The 18,613-nt window shown below is 32.9% G+C and overlaps 2 protein-coding genes across 2 annotated transcripts; both read right to left on the bottom strand.

Moving 5' to 3' along the window:
* Positions 1 to 1,846: 1,846 nt before the first annotated feature.
* On the bottom strand, positions 1,847 to 9,524 carry LOC105788596 (structural maintenance of chromosomes protein 2-1). Its single transcript, XM_052627425.1, has 20 exons — positions 9,033 to 9,524; positions 8,184 to 8,864; positions 7,861 to 8,004; positions 7,457 to 7,747; positions 7,192 to 7,377; positions 6,948 to 7,112; positions 6,796 to 6,855; positions 6,567 to 6,629; positions 6,291 to 6,382; positions 5,950 to 6,046; positions 5,692 to 5,808; positions 5,358 to 5,576; positions 4,820 to 4,960; positions 4,579 to 4,746; positions 4,318 to 4,502; positions 4,076 to 4,169; positions 3,911 to 3,999; positions 3,529 to 3,754; positions 2,876 to 2,950; positions 1,847 to 2,328 (listed from the first exon to the last, which is right to left on the bottom strand). Exons 1-20 carry the CDS (start codon positions 9,348 to 9,350, stop codon positions 2,209 to 2,211), a joined length of 3,531 nt encoding a protein of 1,176 aa, XP_052483385.1. The 5' UTR covers positions 9,351 to 9,524; the 3' UTR covers positions 1,847 to 2,208.
* A 1,755-nt stretch (positions 9,525 to 11,279) lies between these two features.
* Positions 11,280 to 14,120, bottom strand: LOC105788595 (cell number regulator 6). Its single transcript, XM_012615549.2, has 5 exons — positions 13,954 to 14,120; positions 13,762 to 13,863; positions 12,881 to 12,995; positions 12,311 to 12,576; positions 11,280 to 11,735 (listed from the first exon to the last, which is right to left on the bottom strand). The coding sequence occupies exons 2-5, from the start codon at positions 13,861 to 13,863 to the stop codon at positions 11,514 to 11,516; spliced, it is 705 nt and encodes a 234-aa protein (XP_012471003.1). The 5' UTR covers positions 13,954 to 14,120; the 3' UTR covers positions 11,280 to 11,513.
* Positions 14,121 to 18,613: the final 4,493 nt, after the last annotated feature.

Here is an 18,613-nt window from a genome sequence, read left to right as displayed (position 1 = left end):
TTCCACTCGTCTTCCTTCTCCACCTTCTTTCCCAAACCATTGTCCATACCTCCAAAACCCTAAAAAATCTTCATTGTCGTCTCCCTCAACCATACACTTGTTACAGTAGTAGCTTTTCTAAGGTTTTCCCGCAATGAAAGATCACATCTCATCTCCAACTCGTTCCCCCTTCTCTTATCCTAATCGGACAAAAGTTGTCACTATGGCCTAAACATCCACATAAAAAACAAAACAATTTTAACTTCTCATATTTAAACTTCACATAAACCTGCTTCGAGGAAGAGACCATAATACTCTTGCGTTGTTTGAGGGGCATCCTCACATCGATTAAAACCTTAATCCTCATATAGTTTCTAGAACCACCATTGATCTGCTTTGTGTCATACTCCATAAACTTCCCCAGAAATTCCCCAAACTATTTTGCTATTCCGTTTAAAAAGAAACCATGTGGGAGGTCATGGATTTGAACCAAAAAATAAGATAAAACTAAAGAGACTTCTAGCGGATTCTCGTTCTCGCCTAACTGGTGAAAGAGCAACAGATGATTATTAAAAGTCCAGGGTGCAGCCATTTATAACTCTATCAATATCCAGTTTTTGATAGAACTTACACGAATATCTATTCTCCCCCAAATCTGAAATTAAAACTCCCCCAAGTGGATGCCACATATTGTTTCGCATTGTCGGAAAGTGCACCGCACTTGTCGTAAGAAAGCAGCCAACCAGACAATGTTCATACCTTGATGTATTTTTTTCACCTTTCCCATTGAATTGCCATACCTCCTCGTCTTTCTCAATCCTTAACCTCGCTAAATCGTTTTCCATTGATTTATCCCCACAGTCTTACTCCAAAAAACTCAAGATTTGTGTTAAAGGTAACTAGAATCAAAACCACAACCGAAAGGAAACCTAAAAAAATGTATCACAATGGACAGACAAAGAGAAACAAAGACGTGCCAGACAACAGATTATAATTATTTTTAACCAACCTCAATAATTAATTATTATGAATTTTTACTTTAACTTCAATAGTTAGAGTTTGACTAAACCTAAAGAGGTTTAAGTTTTGTTTTACAAGATAATTGAGTAGGCCTTAGACAATTTAGTAATTACTTAAGGTTCAAATAGGGCTTAAACATGCCTATAAATAGGCAAGCATGGCTAGTTACCTAATAATGTAATTTGCTTGACTTTTTATTTTATTTTATTTGTTGATGAGCTTGATTTTTTATTTTATTTTATTTTTGACAGAGCTTGATTTTTATTAATAAAATACTCTAAGGGATATTTTTGTTTCAAGATTAGTTTCTTTTTTCTTTCTTCTTCAAGATTGTGAAAGAGATTCATATTAACTTTAGCTTGTCTGATTCAAATCAATTGAGAGGATTGATGAAAGACCAATATAGTTTCTTTGTTAGTGCAATTCACATCCATCTTTTATCTTCTTTTCATCAATCCATCTATGATCTTTTGTCTCTTTTCTTTAGTTCTTCGATTTTGGAGTTCATTGGGTCAATAATCATTTAATTAGTTGAAATTTTCAAGTTTCCTCAAAGATCGCGCAAGCCAACTTGGTGCCCAAGAAAGCCTTATAGCTTGCTTAGTTTTCAAGGATGCTTCTACCTTCTTACCTTGTTTGATTCTTAAGTTCTAAATTTATCATCTAATTGTGGCAAGAAAATTTTCAAATTTGAATCCAAGAACTCTGATCTGAAAATTACCATTGCCAGAAGTTACTTGAGTTGCAAGAAAGAGCCATAAACTTCAAGTTAAATGTTTGGACTCTTAGAGTTAAACCCCATCTCTCAAAAAAGCAAGTGCTGTTTCAATATCAGTACTACTTACAATTGATATAACTACCATTTCATTTTCACAGTTAAATCTATAAGCAAGAATGTCCGCAATGCATATATGTAAGTAGAACACTTACCGAAGAGCTCAGTTCAAATAGATCCAGTTCTGCGACTTGCATACTCAATATGAATAAAGAAACATTGGTGAATAAAACTTGGAACATACACTACCAAGTACGCATCTTAAATATGAGAAGTTACCATGGTCAAGGATTTCTAGACCTCCACTCGCACACAAACTCCATAATTTATACAATCATACGTACATCATGTAGCAGGCTTCCGGCCTTCTCAGTTGTTGAAATTCACTGGAAAGAGGTTTCACTTGTTTTTCTATTTGTGGGTGGACTGGACGATCACCTGCTAGACTTAGATGCAACGGTCCTCTGGACTGTGGAAACACCATCCACGAATTTTGTTCGGAAAAGAACGTTGGCATTATTAAACATGCCCTCTTTCAGTGAAACAACAATAAACTGCAAGATCAATAACTAATTAGGCCCACAATACATAAGAATTTGTTTAGGGTTTATATATTTTTTACACCTCTATAATCCAATGCAAAGTTGGCCAGCATAGCATGCATCCAAAACCCATTGTCATTACCTATAACTTAACACGATTATGTATCCGCTACTCCCTAATAAAAACCACCACGCATTTTTCATCGGACATCCATGTTGATATAGTTTCATAAACAAATAAAAAACTAATGACTGTCGACTCCTAGATTTATTATAGTCTCTGTAGCCAAGGCAACCTTAGCATCGGGAAATCAGAGTTACAATCAGTCAATGCAAAAAATGATTGCCTTACTGAGAGAGTTAATGATCATAAAACATACTTTCATCCATGTTTTAGTTTCACTATTCAGTGTTCGTTACCAACAGAGCCAACTGCAGATATATTTTAAGGCATCAAATGAGTGCGCAATTTATAATTGTAGAATTTTCTTTTAGAGTTTTATAATTCTAGAAACTAGAATTTCCAGGAAGGAAGGGGAATAACAGAGACTCATCAAACCTGGGAGTGCGGAAAGTGAGCCTTAATCATTCTCCCTATATTCTGAGTGTGGCTTAGATCTAGTGCAGCATCAACCTGTTCCAACCATTCCCATAAAGAGGTTAATCACTTTTGAGTGTCATTTAATGAACAATAATTTACTGAAAACAAAACAAAAGGTACGATATGAAAAGGCAAAACAAGAAAAATACAATTTCAGGAGAACAAACAGTTTATGGTTGTGCAAGTTGGCATATTCAAGCGTTTTTAGATGCAAAATTAAAATCCATTGATCAAATAAAAGATTCAGAAATTACTTCAAAGTCCAGCTTGTCTAAACAATCTTTCAAATATCAGGCTACAATTGCGTATTTTCTTGTTTCATGCCGTTACTATGCTATTTGTAATAATCTAAAGCATAGCATAATAACCAGAAACCTTGTATGGGTCTGGCAGAGGGTCAATATGAAGATGCCACTAGGAAATATCAATAAGACCAACTAGAAGGAGTAGAAAAAGTATGACTTCTAAACCATATCAGAACTTAGAAGTAATCAAATCGAAGTACTTCAATGGATCCGCTTTCATAAAAAAATGAAGTCACTTAATTTGGGATGAATGCAGATGGTTGTGTGGGCAGTAAAGTAAATCGGAAGAAAAATAAAAAAGCATACTTCGTCAAGTATATAAAGTGGAGCCGGTTTAAACAGCAGCAGAGCCAAGATTAGTGAAAGTGCAAGTAGAGACCGTTGACCCCCACTCAACTCAGACAAGGACTGTTTCCAAACACCACCAAATGCAACACGGACCTCAAGACCATCTAAGAAGCTGCAGCCTTCTGGTGGTTCAAGCTTTGCCATAGTTCCCGGCAACAGGGTAGAAAAGATGGACCCAAAATCACTGAAAGTGCATTACAAAGGACGAAGCAAGATAAATCTTTTAGAAACCCCAAAATCAAAAGAACCATCATAGAGATCAACAAAACATCTGAAAAACGAGATTCCGACACCAAGTAAAAGCAGAAAGAAACCGAACATATCAAAGAGCAATGCTTACTGGTTAACTTTGACCCAAGTGACCTTTAGTGTTTCTTTCTTCTTCTCATCTAGCTCTTCAATTGTCTTCTTAATTTTAGATTTGTCGTTCTAGGCAGAGAAACAATAGGATAAGGAAGAGTGAAATGCTAAAAAAAACCGTTAATAGAGATTGAGAGCAGCCAACCTCCACAGTGTTTTTCTTCGACATCAAATCATTATACTCATCTTCAGCTTTCTCAAACATCGCCATCACTTTCTTATTCACTCTTTTTTCAAGGCTTCATGAAGGGGGAGCACAAAATGATAATCCAATCAAACCAAGTGAGCAATCCATTCTCATAATAGCAGAAGATGATAAGTATTAAACTGTTCTCGACTAAATGAACATGAAATATTTGCAAACAGAATTGGTCTAATTCTGCATACCTTGATTGTTCAGTTTGAAGCTTGTCAAGTTCTTCCCTTGCTTTATGAGGATCACGGGATGCAAAATCATAATCTGTCCCACTTCTGCCAAAAAGTTGCCTTTCAGTAGCAATCCAGGCATGCTTCTCAATCAGTTTGTCTACTTTCGTGGAGCAATCTTTCTGCTCCATCTCCATTTGCTTTACCTAAACGAAAAAAGCAAAGTTATATTTCGATGCCTCAAGTGTCAGGACACCTACATGGCTGACTAAATAAAATTACCTCATTTTCCAACTTTTTCCTCTCAAGCTTCACGTTGCTAAGCTTATGCTGAAGTTTTTGCTGCTGCTTAAGAATACTGCTAATTTCCGAATCACACTCCTTCATCTTTAAACGAGCAGAATCCAACTTAGATAGCAACTGGTCATGATTTTTTTTTAAGGAATCAACCTGCACCACAGTATGAGGAAATGAATTTTATACCATAGAATTAAACAAGACTGAAAACAAAATCAGCAAATACCTTGGCCACTTGTTCCTGCATTTCCACATTGAGATTGTTAATTTGCACTTTCAAAGAAGTCAATTGATTCTCTAAAGATGATTGTTCTTGTATGAATGCCTCCCGTTCCATGACAAGTTTCTCTTTTTCATTTATATGCCCCTAAAAATACACAAAAGCAAGTTTCATAGATGAGTGAGCCAACATTATCTGGACAGAAAAGTAAACCAAAAAACTTGAAGCTCTAGGGAGGACGAACATTTATCAATTACAAAAACAGACAGTAAGAGGCCTTCCACCCCCTCTAAAAGAAAAAAGGATTTTGGGTACTAGAAGTGTATGATCATGGAAATGGAGAAAAGAAAGATTGGTAGTGTCAATAACTGTAACCACATTACTGAAGTCCAAAAATATCTACACAAATTTACCATAACCTCTTTCTACCTCAGATATGAAGCTAAAATATAACAGCATCGCATAAAAAGTTCAAAATAATTTGAACCTTTGTTTCCTCGAAATGGTTACGGGAACAACAAAAAAAACAGTATTAAGATTTTACCTTGAGATCCTTTGAAGCTGACTGCATTTTAGCTTTTGTGGCCTTAATCTTCCTCTCCAAGTCTTTAAGTCTGCCCTCTCTATTATTATCATTATCCCTAATTGATTTTTCAAGTTCTGAAACTGTACTAACAAGTTTTTCATACAAAATCTGCTTTTCTTTAACAGTTGATCTTGCTAGTTCAAGTTCTTGCTCGATGCTCTTTACCATTTCTGCAAGCTACTTGCAACCAAAAATAAGGAGAAATTAAACTAATCACTCCCAAAAGCATCAGGATGTTGAATTAAATGAGTTGAACTGATTGGTTAAAAAACATAAAAGAGAAGTGCAAAACCTTATGATGCTCATTTTTCTCTGCCCTGTTTTGAAACAAGGAAAGATCATGCATTTTAAGTTCTAACTGTGCTTTAAGGTCCGTGAACTTTTTCTGAAGAGGCAGAAGGTCTGCAATCTACAAGATCAGAAACTGAAGGTAATACAAAATCGAATACAATGGAAAGTTGATTTATTGTGTTATTCATTCAATTAGCAATTTTTTTATCTAGCCCTCACAATCATATTTGGGAAAGAGAAGAAGCTGCTAAAGTATTACCTTTGCTTCAACTTCTGATAACTTCTTCTGGTGCACTGCAAGTTTTGATTCAGCCTCTGCCAAATCATGAAGTCGCCTTAGCAGATCACCACCACCCCTGTGGAAAATTATATCAATTTTTAATTAATACATATATACAAACTATTTGGAAAAAGAAATGTTCGACAAAGAAGTTAAAAGGAGAAATTATTCATTTATCAATTTAATTGCTCCCCGCCAACCCACTCCAAAAGCAAAATGAAACGATTAGTTTCAAAAAGAAGATGGAGAGATAGAAAGAATAAATCATACGCGTTCTACGAGAACCAAAAATCTTGAATGCTTGTAGCCTACTGATTTACCTGCGGCTTCCACCAGTTAAAAGACCACTAGGTTGAAATATATCACCTTCAAGGGTGACACTAGGAGTACGAATTTCCCGATTAAAAGCAACCTACAAAAGATTTGTTGAGTTGAAAAGAAAAACCATAACTGAATTCACAGTACAAGCAGTTCAGAGGCGACGGAGGATGAAGGCAAACTTTCGACGTAAGTTACGGCCAAAAAAGAAAAAAAGAAGTGAAGTGTTTTACATATGTTCAAAAAACAAATAGTTGGACACATTCATATAGACATACCTCCTTTGCAGCTTCAGTGGTTCTACAAACAAAAGTGCCACCAAATACATATTCCATAGCACTCTGCAATATCATTCAAAACTTTCAGAACAAGACAACATTGAACAAAAAAAATTTACCATCAATTTTCTTTCACTGCGTATAGAGGTTCAAAGTATATAGCTCAGCTCATCTAGAAATTGTCAATAGCCATCATGCAGCATAAGGGTAGAGCCTCTTCAAAGCATACCTCCAATTCCTTATCAAAGCCAACCAAAGAAAGTGCCAGCTTTGCATTCTCCTTGCCAACCTACAAATATATTATATAATGTGAAATCAAAACATAGAAAGGGACAGATTTGAAAATATAGTAATAGATTTAAAAGAACGCCGATGACTAACCAATCTAGTAGCAGACTGCTGGACCCTAGGGTGAACATTATTAGGTTGGATTTTGTTTAAAGGTATAATTGTTACTCTTCTTCGTAGTTCACCATTCTGAAGCAGTTGCTTTCCTGTATTTTCACTGTCAACGACCACATTAAATAACTTTCCACCTGCTGTAACCTACAAGTTGATTTGAAGGGTTACCATAAAATTCAATGGTAATGAACAAAAAAAAAAAAATCATTCACATGCTGTCAACCTCTAAGGCTGTCATTGCTGAGCTATCCTTCACTTTTATTAGTTTTGCAACCACTCCTTTCACCTTTGTCCGGTCAAAATTTTTCACGGGATCACGATAATTGAACTGAACATTTGCTAACTGCGCTGAATGATCCCGTACTTCATCTTTCAGCTTCTGGATGAGCTCCAACTCAGATGCACGGTCCTACAAATGTATGTCCATTAAAAAAGATTTAGCCAAAAGAAAATTCAGACAGTTCGCCAATAAGGGAGAGGAGTGGAACCTTTTGCAATGCTTCCATCTGGCCTTCTTTGTATGGAAGATTTTCCAACTCAATTTCAACTTTTTCCAAACCTTTTCTCCTAGAATTAAGCTCATTCTTCACATCAACTGCTTCTGCACGCTTTGACTTTAATTGGCGTGTTTTCTCTCCTAGCTCCTTTTCACAATGGCTAATTTTTGTTTTCAGCTGCTTCAATTCTGTTTCAGCAGTCCCAACAGCAACTTTGGCATCTCCTAGTTGATCCTCTAGACATTTCTCTTCATTTCCACTGCTCTTGCCAGCTAGGACAGCCTGCCATGTTCATTACCCAAACTTCCTCAAAACATTTGGTTTACAAATGAATGCAAGAAATAAAATGCTTATAAAATTATAATTAGAAAAACAATGACATAGCAAGTGTTTACCTGGTGTTCCTTTTCAAGATCTTCCAAACTCTTAGAAAGATCCTCAAATCTCTTGTTCAGATCAGCTGCTCCTTGTTCAGACTTTTGCAGTGCAATGGCTTTACCTTCAATAGACTGCTTTAAATCTTCAATGTTGTGAATGATCTGGGAACACCAAATGTTAAAATCAATCTTTTATGTGAAAATAGGAACAAAACACTAGAAAGCAGATAAAAACGAAACAAATTCAAGAGAAAATAAAACAGATTTTCTCTATGTTAGATAATTATAATGCTTGAGCGATGCCAAAGAAACAGCAGAGCTAGGGGCCAGAAATCTATAACCTTTTCAGCATTCTCTTTCTCACCCTTGAGAGTATCCTCTTTACTCTCCAGCACAGACACTTCCTGCACTAGAGATTTAGATAGTGAATCTACTTCATCAGACAAGGTTTTAACTTCTCCACCCAAAGTAGCTTCCTTTTGAGCAGTCAGCTTCGATATATTTGTCTCCATATCCTGAATTTCCACCTTTGTTCTTTCTGCATCATTATCAATTTCAGTTATCTTTGCCTTTACTCTTTCCACTTCACCAACCGCACTATCTCTAATCGTCTCTGCTTGAACATACTCGTAAGCAACACAAAACCTTTTAAGTCGATCCAGCTCCGCATTCCCATTAGCCCATTGCATATACTGCATCCGTTCTTTTCTTAACTTCTCCAAAGCAGGCAGTATTTCTTGATCAAGAAGCTTATTTATCTCATCTACCTTACTCTGTTTCTTCTCGAGTGTTTTCAATGCGAACTCTTTCTTTGTTTCATACATTCTTGTCCCAGCAGCCTCTTCAAGCATCGATAAAATCTCAGGAGGTTTCATATTTAAAACCTTGGTGATGCGACCTTGCATTATCAGAAAATGCGGATTATTAACATTAAGTTGAACCGAATGGAAAAGGTTCTGTACTTGGCTTGGCTGCGCAAGTTTTCCATTGATCAAATATTTGTTCCTCCCACCAACTACAATCTGCAGAGGTTTCAAATACATTTTCAATTTTTAAAAAAAAAAAGAAAAGAGTTCCATGAAATCATATAAATTAAAACTAAAGAAACGGGAAATCTTGCAAGAATAATTCAAATTGAAATAAAATTATAACTGAAATAAGGGGGGGGGGGGGATTTATTCGTGACCTACTTGTCGAGTTACTGTAATCTCAGAGTGATCCGCATAACCAAGTGGACTCCGAGATCTATCGGAGTTGTCGAAGATAATGGAGACGGTTGCCTTAGTAATTCCAGCTTGGCCTTGCTTATAAACGAGCTCTTGAAGATTGGCAGCTCGAACTTGCTGCAAATTGGTGATACCTAAGACAAAGCAAATCGAGTCCAAAATGTTGGATTTCCCCGACCCGTTTAAACCCGTAATGGCATTGAAGAAGGGATCGAAACCAGGGACGACGGTCCTCGTGGCGTAGGATTTGAACCCTTCCAAACATATTTCCTTGATGTACATTGCGCCTCAATTGCGGGACTCAGAGAAGGAGAATCCTATAATTTGAAAGGACAAGAGAAAATGGAGAGAAATCGGATGGGATTGTGAAGAAAATAAGTACCCTTTGGAGGTCTTCAGATGAAAAAAGCGAGTGAGTTAAAAATGAAGGTTTAGCAGAAAAGTAAGAAATGGGAAGGCTTTGAGATCATTTTAAATTCTGAAATTTTGAGAAACTGAAGAAAGAGCGGGAAATACAGATGTCAGAATTGTTTTAAAAATATAAATATGTCGCGGAAGAGGATGCCATGGGCCCCCGTATCACTTCTCTCACCCCCAAACTACAAGGCCTCAACACTCACCCTATTTTTTAGGTTTTACTTCCCAAACTCATTTCAGGCCAATTCTTCATTGATTAAAAAAAATATTTCTAACTCTAAAAATATTTTTAGAAGAAAAGTTTTGCAGAATAAGTTATTTTTAATTAAAATTTTTAGCAAAAGTACTTTTGAAAATGAGAAGCTAAAAATTTTAGCTTTTACTCTCCCAAAAGCACTTTTGGTGTTTAATTACTTTTTTATCCCTTCAATAACATAATACTTTTTTTCTTGGTGCTTAATTACAAATGTGTTAAAATCATTAATTAAAAATATTTTTAAAATACTAATTACAAATATTTAATGGTTATATTTAAATATTTAAAATATAATTTATATATTCTAATTAAATTCTATAAATAATTAATATTTATTGCTTAAAAATATTTAAAATTTATATTTTATATATTAAAATATTAACAACAAGTTATAATATTTTTTATATTCTTACTAAAATTTAATAATATTAACTAATTTAAATATTATTTAAATACATATTTGTTACTTAATAATAACATGTCTAAAATGGACATTTTATTTCTTAAAAGTACTTTTTGACAGCAATGTTAAACACTCAAATTTTAAACTAAATTTTTCAAAAGCACTTCCCAAAAGCATTTTTCCACAGTACTTTTCAAAAGTATTGTCAAACTAGCCCTTACAATCCAACTCAAAAAATCCATTTCTATTGGTTCATTCTGTTTCTTGGTTTAATCAACTTTCATGTTCGACTTAATTGATTTATTCAGTCGGTTTTCAATTTTGACATTTTAAATTAAATAAACCCTAACTCGTAAGCTAAAAGTTCATAATCTTACATACCCAAACTCAAATACCCATTAAAACTTAATACTCTTAAAAGCCTATAGCCCTTAAAATTTAAAACCTGATACCCGTTAATATTTAAAATCCAAATTCGTAAATTTAAATTTTTTATGATATTCATTTTAATTTTTATTATTTAATATATACATAAAAAACCCAAATTAATTTAATACCATCCATCCATCCCGCTCCATTGTCATCTCTTAACAATTGAAGTGCCAACTCCACCCTTAGTCCATCGATTGAAGTGCCAACTCCACCCTTAGTCCATCGTTTCCTTGCAGGTCCAACGAAAGTTCATAACCCAACACTCAGTCTTCCAACAATCCAAATCCGTTTCAAGAAGACGCAAACACACAAGACATGACAGATTTAGACAATCAACATTATTAAAACATGCCAAGATATGTATCCTACTGTGGCTAAAATTTTGACACTTACCCGACATAATACTTTCTGTTCTATTTATACATGCACAAATTAATACAAAATGGAAAGCGAAATTCAATATACACGAATTGCTATGCCTGGTTTATACATCTTTAATCGTCAGTAAATACAACTTAAAAAATCATAAACTTTAGCGCTTGATATAAAATCTCTAAAATCTTACTGCTACATGTTATGGTTGGTTGAAATGTTGATGCTGGTTTTGCATGGACATGGCTTAAACTGCAAATCTCCAGGTACCACTTCAATGGGGTGATAGCAATTGACAAAAAATCATGAAGGATTATGTACAATGAAACAATTAAAAACGAAGTAACGGTATCTGTGTATATATATATATAGCAAATCAAAAGCCTCGCTGATTAGAGAATTATCTCTCAGTATCAATAGATGTACCATAAGAAGAGTATGGAAAAGTTCTTTGTGAAGACTAACCAATTCTACAGAGAAACAAGGCATGAATATTTAAATAAAATCCCTCCAACACAAAAATCATTCAACAATATGCGCCATTTTTTACTAAGAATGCCGGAACTTAGAGAGCTTGCATCTCCAAGTTTGTGCTAGTCCCAGAGGGTGGTGGTGTGGAATCCTGGTTTTCATTATTGGCCGTCATCTCTTGAACAGGAGGAGGGTTGACAACAGTCATTGGCATGACAAAGTCATCTGATAGCCGTCCCTTCATCTCTCTATGCTCCTGGCATAAAGCACACCAGTGCATGCAGCAATGCACCATGCAAGGATCACAGGGTGAATTCTGCAATTAACAAATACAAGTCAGAAAATGTTAGAAGTAGAAGCTCTTACTCCCGCTGTTTTTGGGCAAACTTGCTACTGGATGCCGGTACAAATTAATAGACATATTGAAAATTCAAATGTCAGCAACTAAAACTCAGGCATGGATATCAAATTAATTTGAATATGAACCAACATCATTCTCCACAGTCCGTGCCAAAAGACACAACAGGCTAGTGCATTAGTAATCTAGGTAAGAGACAAAGGATAGTTACTAATCAATACTAAATTACAATTTGATAATATTCAGAAACAAAAGGTTTCAAGACGTTCAAATTGTTAGATAGAACTCTAAGACAAACTTTTTTTTCTTTTTCAAATTTACTTCTATGGATATAAGCTAATTCGCTGATCATATAAACCATGTTTATTTTAGTTGGACCAAGTAATACTCTATTTTATGATAGTACACATGCTTATTTGATAAAATACTGTGCCACTTTAGAACTACTTAAACTGGATAGTCTATATTTAGAAGGTTGTGCTTGTTTAGCATTAATAATAAGTGCATATGGGCAACGAAAGATTAGATACTACCTTGAGATGATACTTTTTCTGTAAGGATTGCCGAGAAAGGCCAGTATATATTCCACACATCCACCAAGCAAACAACAAACCCTCGTAAATGAGAAATGTTGTCTTCGGCTCAATACCATGGACAAAAGCTGTTGCAACTGCCAATGCAACGCCACCTTCAACACAAATAGCATGACAAATGCATGGTGTAGTCCAAGGCGTATCATCTCTCAAGCTCTCAATATTACGCCCAAATAGAACACATGGACAAAATAGTCCTGTCCAGCCTGCAGCACAAATCAATATGCTAGTGTAAATCACAATAGCTTTAATGAAGGATAATAGCATAGAAGTGTCCTATGCTAAACTATTTTATTACAGCAGCTTCCTTATAAAAGTTTTCTCCTTCTGTTACACTCGTATAAAACATGCTTACAATCATCAAGCAATTGGAAAATGAGTCTGTTAACATACATAAAAATTTGTTTATTGATTCAAGTATGTAAACATTCTTACACAATTAATTAGAGTTTCTCAACAAATAACAAGGACAAAGTCATTGTTTGACAAAGTAAAGACATATGAACTTACAACTTTCTGTATCTTCAGCACAGCCAAAAATTCCAGTTGTCCAAGGTTCAACAGCAGGAGGTTCAAAGTTTTCAGGTAAAGGCTGTCCACATTCATTGCACTTTCGGACATGCAACTAAGAAACAATCCAAAAGATGAGAGAATATCCCAATGTGCATCTCCCAACAAGAAAAAAAAGCTTCCGTTTTTTTTTTTTTTTTTGGGGGGGGGGTTGTCCTAAGCTGTATCATACTATGTTATATAAATTAATAACAATTATCAACCCTTACAAGTTCATAATTTTCTTGAGGAACAAGATCTAAGGGATAATTACTCCATTACTATCTAATTGGCGAGTGAAGCTCATAAAAAATAGAAAAAATAAATAAAGAAAACCCTTAATTATTACAAATAAAAAAAAGTTTAGCACTTCTTAGACACAAATAAAAGCTTTAATCCTAAATCACTCAATTAGTGGAAGATTTGGTCCTAAATTCAGCAATCAGCCAGATAAGTGTGTAAAAGATCTACTGACTAAATTATGTTTCCTATGCACACCAAGAAAAACCATTAAAACGTTTGACAAACATTTTAGAATCGGTCTTCCAAACAGATCTGAGTGTCCCCAAAACAACGCTTCCAACGGTTGATAGGTCATGCGCAAATTTGGTGGATTTCAAACAAATCTTTACCCCGATTTTCAAACTGGTTTCCAGACTATAATTATCAACCTAAAAAAAATAGCTATACCATCCTCTCATATCACCAAAGTGAGCATTCAGTAAATAATTAAAGAAAGTGACATGGTAAAGCAATTTCAAAATTCTAAGCAACAAGGTTCTCTCAATACAATTCAAACAAACAAAAAAAAAGAATAAAATCGTTTTGAGAGAGAGAGAGACCTGAGGAACATCAATGGGCTGATTAAGTTCACCAGGTTGGATATCCTCTAAAGGCGCCTGATCTTTTGTCAGCTTAACGTATCTGGATTGCGCATCCGCCATCTGATCCAAAAGCAAACAAGAAAAAAATTATTAAATCGAAAAAGAAAGAGGAGGCGTACGTACATAGCCGAGTCTTCAAAGTCTTACAACCTCCGAAATGTAGGAGATCTAGGGAGATGGGGGAATTATCAAAATCGCCGAAGGACTGATTCGGTTTATAAGAAATAAATGGTTAAAGGGTCAACTACAATTTCGTCTCTTCTCCAAGTTTAACTTACGTCTCTCGAGTCTCTCGGTATCTACAGTTTCGTCTATTAGACTATGCCAATATTAGTGCCCGCACGCACCCGGCGCCAATGACCAACCTAACCCTTCTCATGGACTTCGTTAAGAACCGGGTTCGGACCAGACTGACGTTACGTGTTGAAAGCGAAAGCTCCCACGTGTCAATCTCATAGATTGACTACTTACTAATTTGGATACCCATCGGACTGATCATATATCAATGAAAATAATATTTACTCATTTTATATTTTTTTATAATGATGTTTTAATTAGATATTAGTTTAAACTTTTTTTAAAATTAAAATGTTTATATAAATAATATATAAACAACTTAAATTTTGTTCCAAATATAATTATTTTATAATATTTTAAATACATTTTATATAAATTTTAAAGTTAAATTAGTTTTGTAAAAAATATTTATAAGTAGTTTTAAATAATCTGAAAATATCATGTTAATAGTTTTAAATTTCTATACATTTTTAATTAAAAATTGTAGTATGTTTTAATCTAATTTTAAACATTTAAGTAAAATTTCTAATAATTTCAAAAAGTTTTAAAGTTGTTTTAAATATGTTGTTAAAATATTTATTTATTTTTCTAAATTCTGTTAAAAAATTAATGTACAAAACATTTTTAAAACAATTTAATTTAACATTTTAAACATAATAATTAAAAATATTTTCAAACATTAGAATTTATTAAAGTGTTTATATAAATATGTAAAGTGTCTATGTGGGTAAAAATATTTAACTTTTTTGGCAGTTTTTTAAACATAAAAGGAAAAATAAAAATAAAGCAATTACTTTGAAGTGTTTATGGTAAGGTTTCATTTATTTTCATATATCTCTACTTTTATTTTGCAAAATTGTTGAATGTTAATTATAAATTTAGTAATAAATAATTTGACATATTATAAGTTAAGTTATAGTTTCCATATAGTTACAATAAGTTGATTTTTCAGAGTGCCAAATAATTAAAATTTTTAGTTTTTGTCAATATTAATTTAAATAAATGGAATTACACTACATATTAAAATTAATAACTTATTTTTACTAAAAACTAATGGTTTATTAAAATAATTTTATATAAATTTTTAATGATGTGTGGATTTGTTATATTATCAATTAAATTTTATAGCATTTCAAAGCTAATATAAATATATAAATTAAAAATTGTTATTGATAACAAATGTGAATTAATATAAACCCATATAAGTTGGTTTAATTCAATGACATGGTTCGTGTATTGAATATTTAATATTGAAGAGTCTATTTAAAACAAAATCTATTCATTTAGGCAACTTTATATTCACTCGTGTATTTTTATTTAATCTATCAAAAACAACAGGTTTAGTATTAATATTATCAAGCTATAGCGTGGTCATCCCTATCCTTTTAGATCACAGTTAATAACTCTTCTAGTGGGTTATGTATGGGATATGTATTAATATTATCGACTAAAATAATTAAATTTAATTATACTATTAACTTTAGGTTTCACTGTTTTCTACATTTTCCTGCATTAAATTAAATACTATGAATGTAATGAATAAAATAAAATTGATGTAAAAGACAATCGTCTTAAAATATATATTTAAACTAAAAATAATTACCACTTCTTATTTCTTGTCCTTGGAAACAATGACAATGTTGAGGAAAATAATATATGGCTTCCTTTGGTTTGGTTTTTACAGCCAGTGAGGTGAAGTTGGGGGGAGGGGGGAAATGGTGCCAATCTCACTCGCTATGTCTTTGTTTGGTTCAAAGAAGTCGGTCACGGTGAGATTAAGTCTCCACCACATCGCTCACTTGAAAATCACCGGTGATTTCAAAGAAGAATGGAGGTGCAGTTGAGTTTGTTGGTATTTTAACTCTCCAAAAATACCCTTACTTTAACTCTCCATATCTTTCCTCTTCCTACCGTGCTTCTCCTTCTTCAATTTGTGCAACCAGTTCACTTCACAAAGCTCCAGGTAAGTCATTTATCTCCTTCCTCAAGCTTTATTTGTTATGATTCTAATGATCTGGGTTTCTGCTGTTTGGACTTTTCTCTGTACTGATGGTGGTGTTTCTGCTGCTGCAACTTCTACCATTTTCAACCATGTTTGGTTGTGGTTGTGGTAGTGGACTTTTGTGGGCTTTTCAACCATTTTCAACTTCTGCCATTACCGATCTTCTACAACTTATGCCTTTTCTCTGTAACAAAAGGGGGTTGTGCAGGTACAAATAAAAAGTTTAAAGAGAAAGGTGCTTAATATATGTAAAAATAAATCATATATGTATATTAATAGAAAATTTAAAGAGAAAGGTGCTTAATAGAAAATTATTAATATGTATATTAATATATGTAAAAATAATTTTTCTAAAAAATATTAATAAATAATTTAAATTAATTATATAATTCATTAAAATATTGGAAGATACATTTTAATAATGAATTTATAAATTCACATATTTTAATAATTTTAAAAAAAGTAAAATAATTTAAAAAACTTCTATTATATATTAATTCTAATATGATGTCCTTAATAGTCATTTCTTATTCTCACATCATCGCTACAGCTGCATTTGAATCCAAACACACACTCCACCATTATTTCTAATCTCACCGCTAAGTAACTAATCTCACCGCCACCGCTGTTTTTAACCTCACCGGAGCAAAACACACCGCCCATCCAAACTAAGCCTATGTTTTTTACTTAACAATGCCCATGTATGGCTATGTTTTGGAAATTTTATTTACGAAAATTTTTGTAATATTTGACTAAACTAAAATCTCTAATTTACAATTAGGAATTATGATATTATGAGAAACCTTATGTAATTTAGCCAATAAAATCGTATAATTATTTTTATTCTGATTTCTTGCTAATAAATCATACCTAATATAATATTAATTTAAAAGAAACACTCATAATCAATTGATATAAATGTTGGATGATTCCAACTTTAAATATAATATTATTATACAAACATATTTTTCATATAAAAAAACTTAGTTACCTAAATATTAATTTACCATATCAAATATTCATTTTATTTTTTTGGTATATTACATATTGAAAGAATAATTTATTAAAATTATAATTGCATATTATTGTAGGTGTAACAGCCCGTTTTCAGTGGTGCCAGAAACGGTGGTTTCGGAAATCATTTTTCGATGATTGAATCAATAAATCTTATTTATTAATATTTATGAGTCTATTATAGAGTTATATTGAAATTTGGTCCTATAATTTTATTGAACAGTTAGTGATTAAGGTACAAGGACTAAATCGTAAAAACTATAAAAATTAATTGATATAATTTTTTATTGATTAAATGGCTTAAGTGGTAATTGAACCAAGGATTTAAATGGAAATTAATCCATTTGTCATTATAGTGTACGATTAAGGCATATTTTTAATTTAAAAATATGTAAAATAATGTTAAAAATAAGGTTAATAATATGTTTAAACAATAGAAAAAGTGGTATTTTTTTAGGGAAATTGGGCCGGTGCATTTGGGCTTCGGTTTGGGTTGTAATTGGGGTTTGGGTTAGTTTGGGCTGGGCAAAATTGGGCTTGTACAACAATTTTATATAATAACAAATTATTAAATATGCCACATAGGAATGTTTTCTTATATTGAAACATCGGATTGTTATAGTATATATATATATATATGATTACAATTTTTTCTTTTCTTTTTGCAGTTTTGGGAGAAGGAAAAGTGTCATTCAATTTCAGCCATCTTATTAAAATTTTAAATTTTAGATAATTTGAATTTGAAATTTATTATTTGAATTAAATTATCGCATGAAAATAAAATTTATGTAAAATATTAGTGAGGTTTTATTTGAAATGGTAAACTTAAAGTTTTAAAATATTTGATATTTTAGGTTCAAATCTTGTATATTTATTTTGAATTTAAATTGTCTTTATATAATTTATATAAGTATTAGTATTCGAAATTTTATTTTGAAAACAATGTCGAGATGCATAGCAGAAGTTTAAAACTTTCTTTGAAACTGACTAGTTGTGATATTTATAAAATTAAACCTATTACGTGAATTATACTTCTATTTTTGGATTATGCAGACTTAGTTGTTCTTGGCTACCACTCGATCTTCTCTACTAATCTCGACATTTGTTTGTTAGAGTGTGAGCTCGAAAACATTTGTAAAACTTTCAAGAGCTAAAAATCGAAGACGAACTCTATCAAAATATAGAATATTTTTGAGAAAACAACTTGACTATATTTTGATAGAATATCAACGCAAGTGAAGTGAATTTTTTTACTTAGTCCTTAATCTAGAGAAAATAACAAGAGTCTCAATAGAACAAGGTGTGACCAAATAAACATATTTAAATAGAAAAATCGACTCCTACTAGGAGAGTACATGAAGGGGCGGCGACACCCCTCTCTGGGACTAGGGTTTGCCTCCCCTACTACTAAGTCGAGCTTAGTTGGGCCTTGTCATATATCGGGTCAATTATATGTGTTATTTGGTATTTAAACCAACTCATATAATTTATCCAACC

This window comes from Gossypium raimondii, chromosome 2 (assembly GCF_025698545.1).
Source record: "Gossypium raimondii isolate GPD5lz chromosome 2, ASM2569854v1, whole genome shotgun sequence".
NCBI classification, from domain to species: domain Eukaryota; kingdom Viridiplantae; phylum Streptophyta; class Magnoliopsida; order Malvales; family Malvaceae; genus Gossypium; species Gossypium raimondii.
The sequence above is the reverse complement of the archived record's forward strand: the minus strand, read 5'-3'. Positions and strand labels throughout refer to the sequence as shown.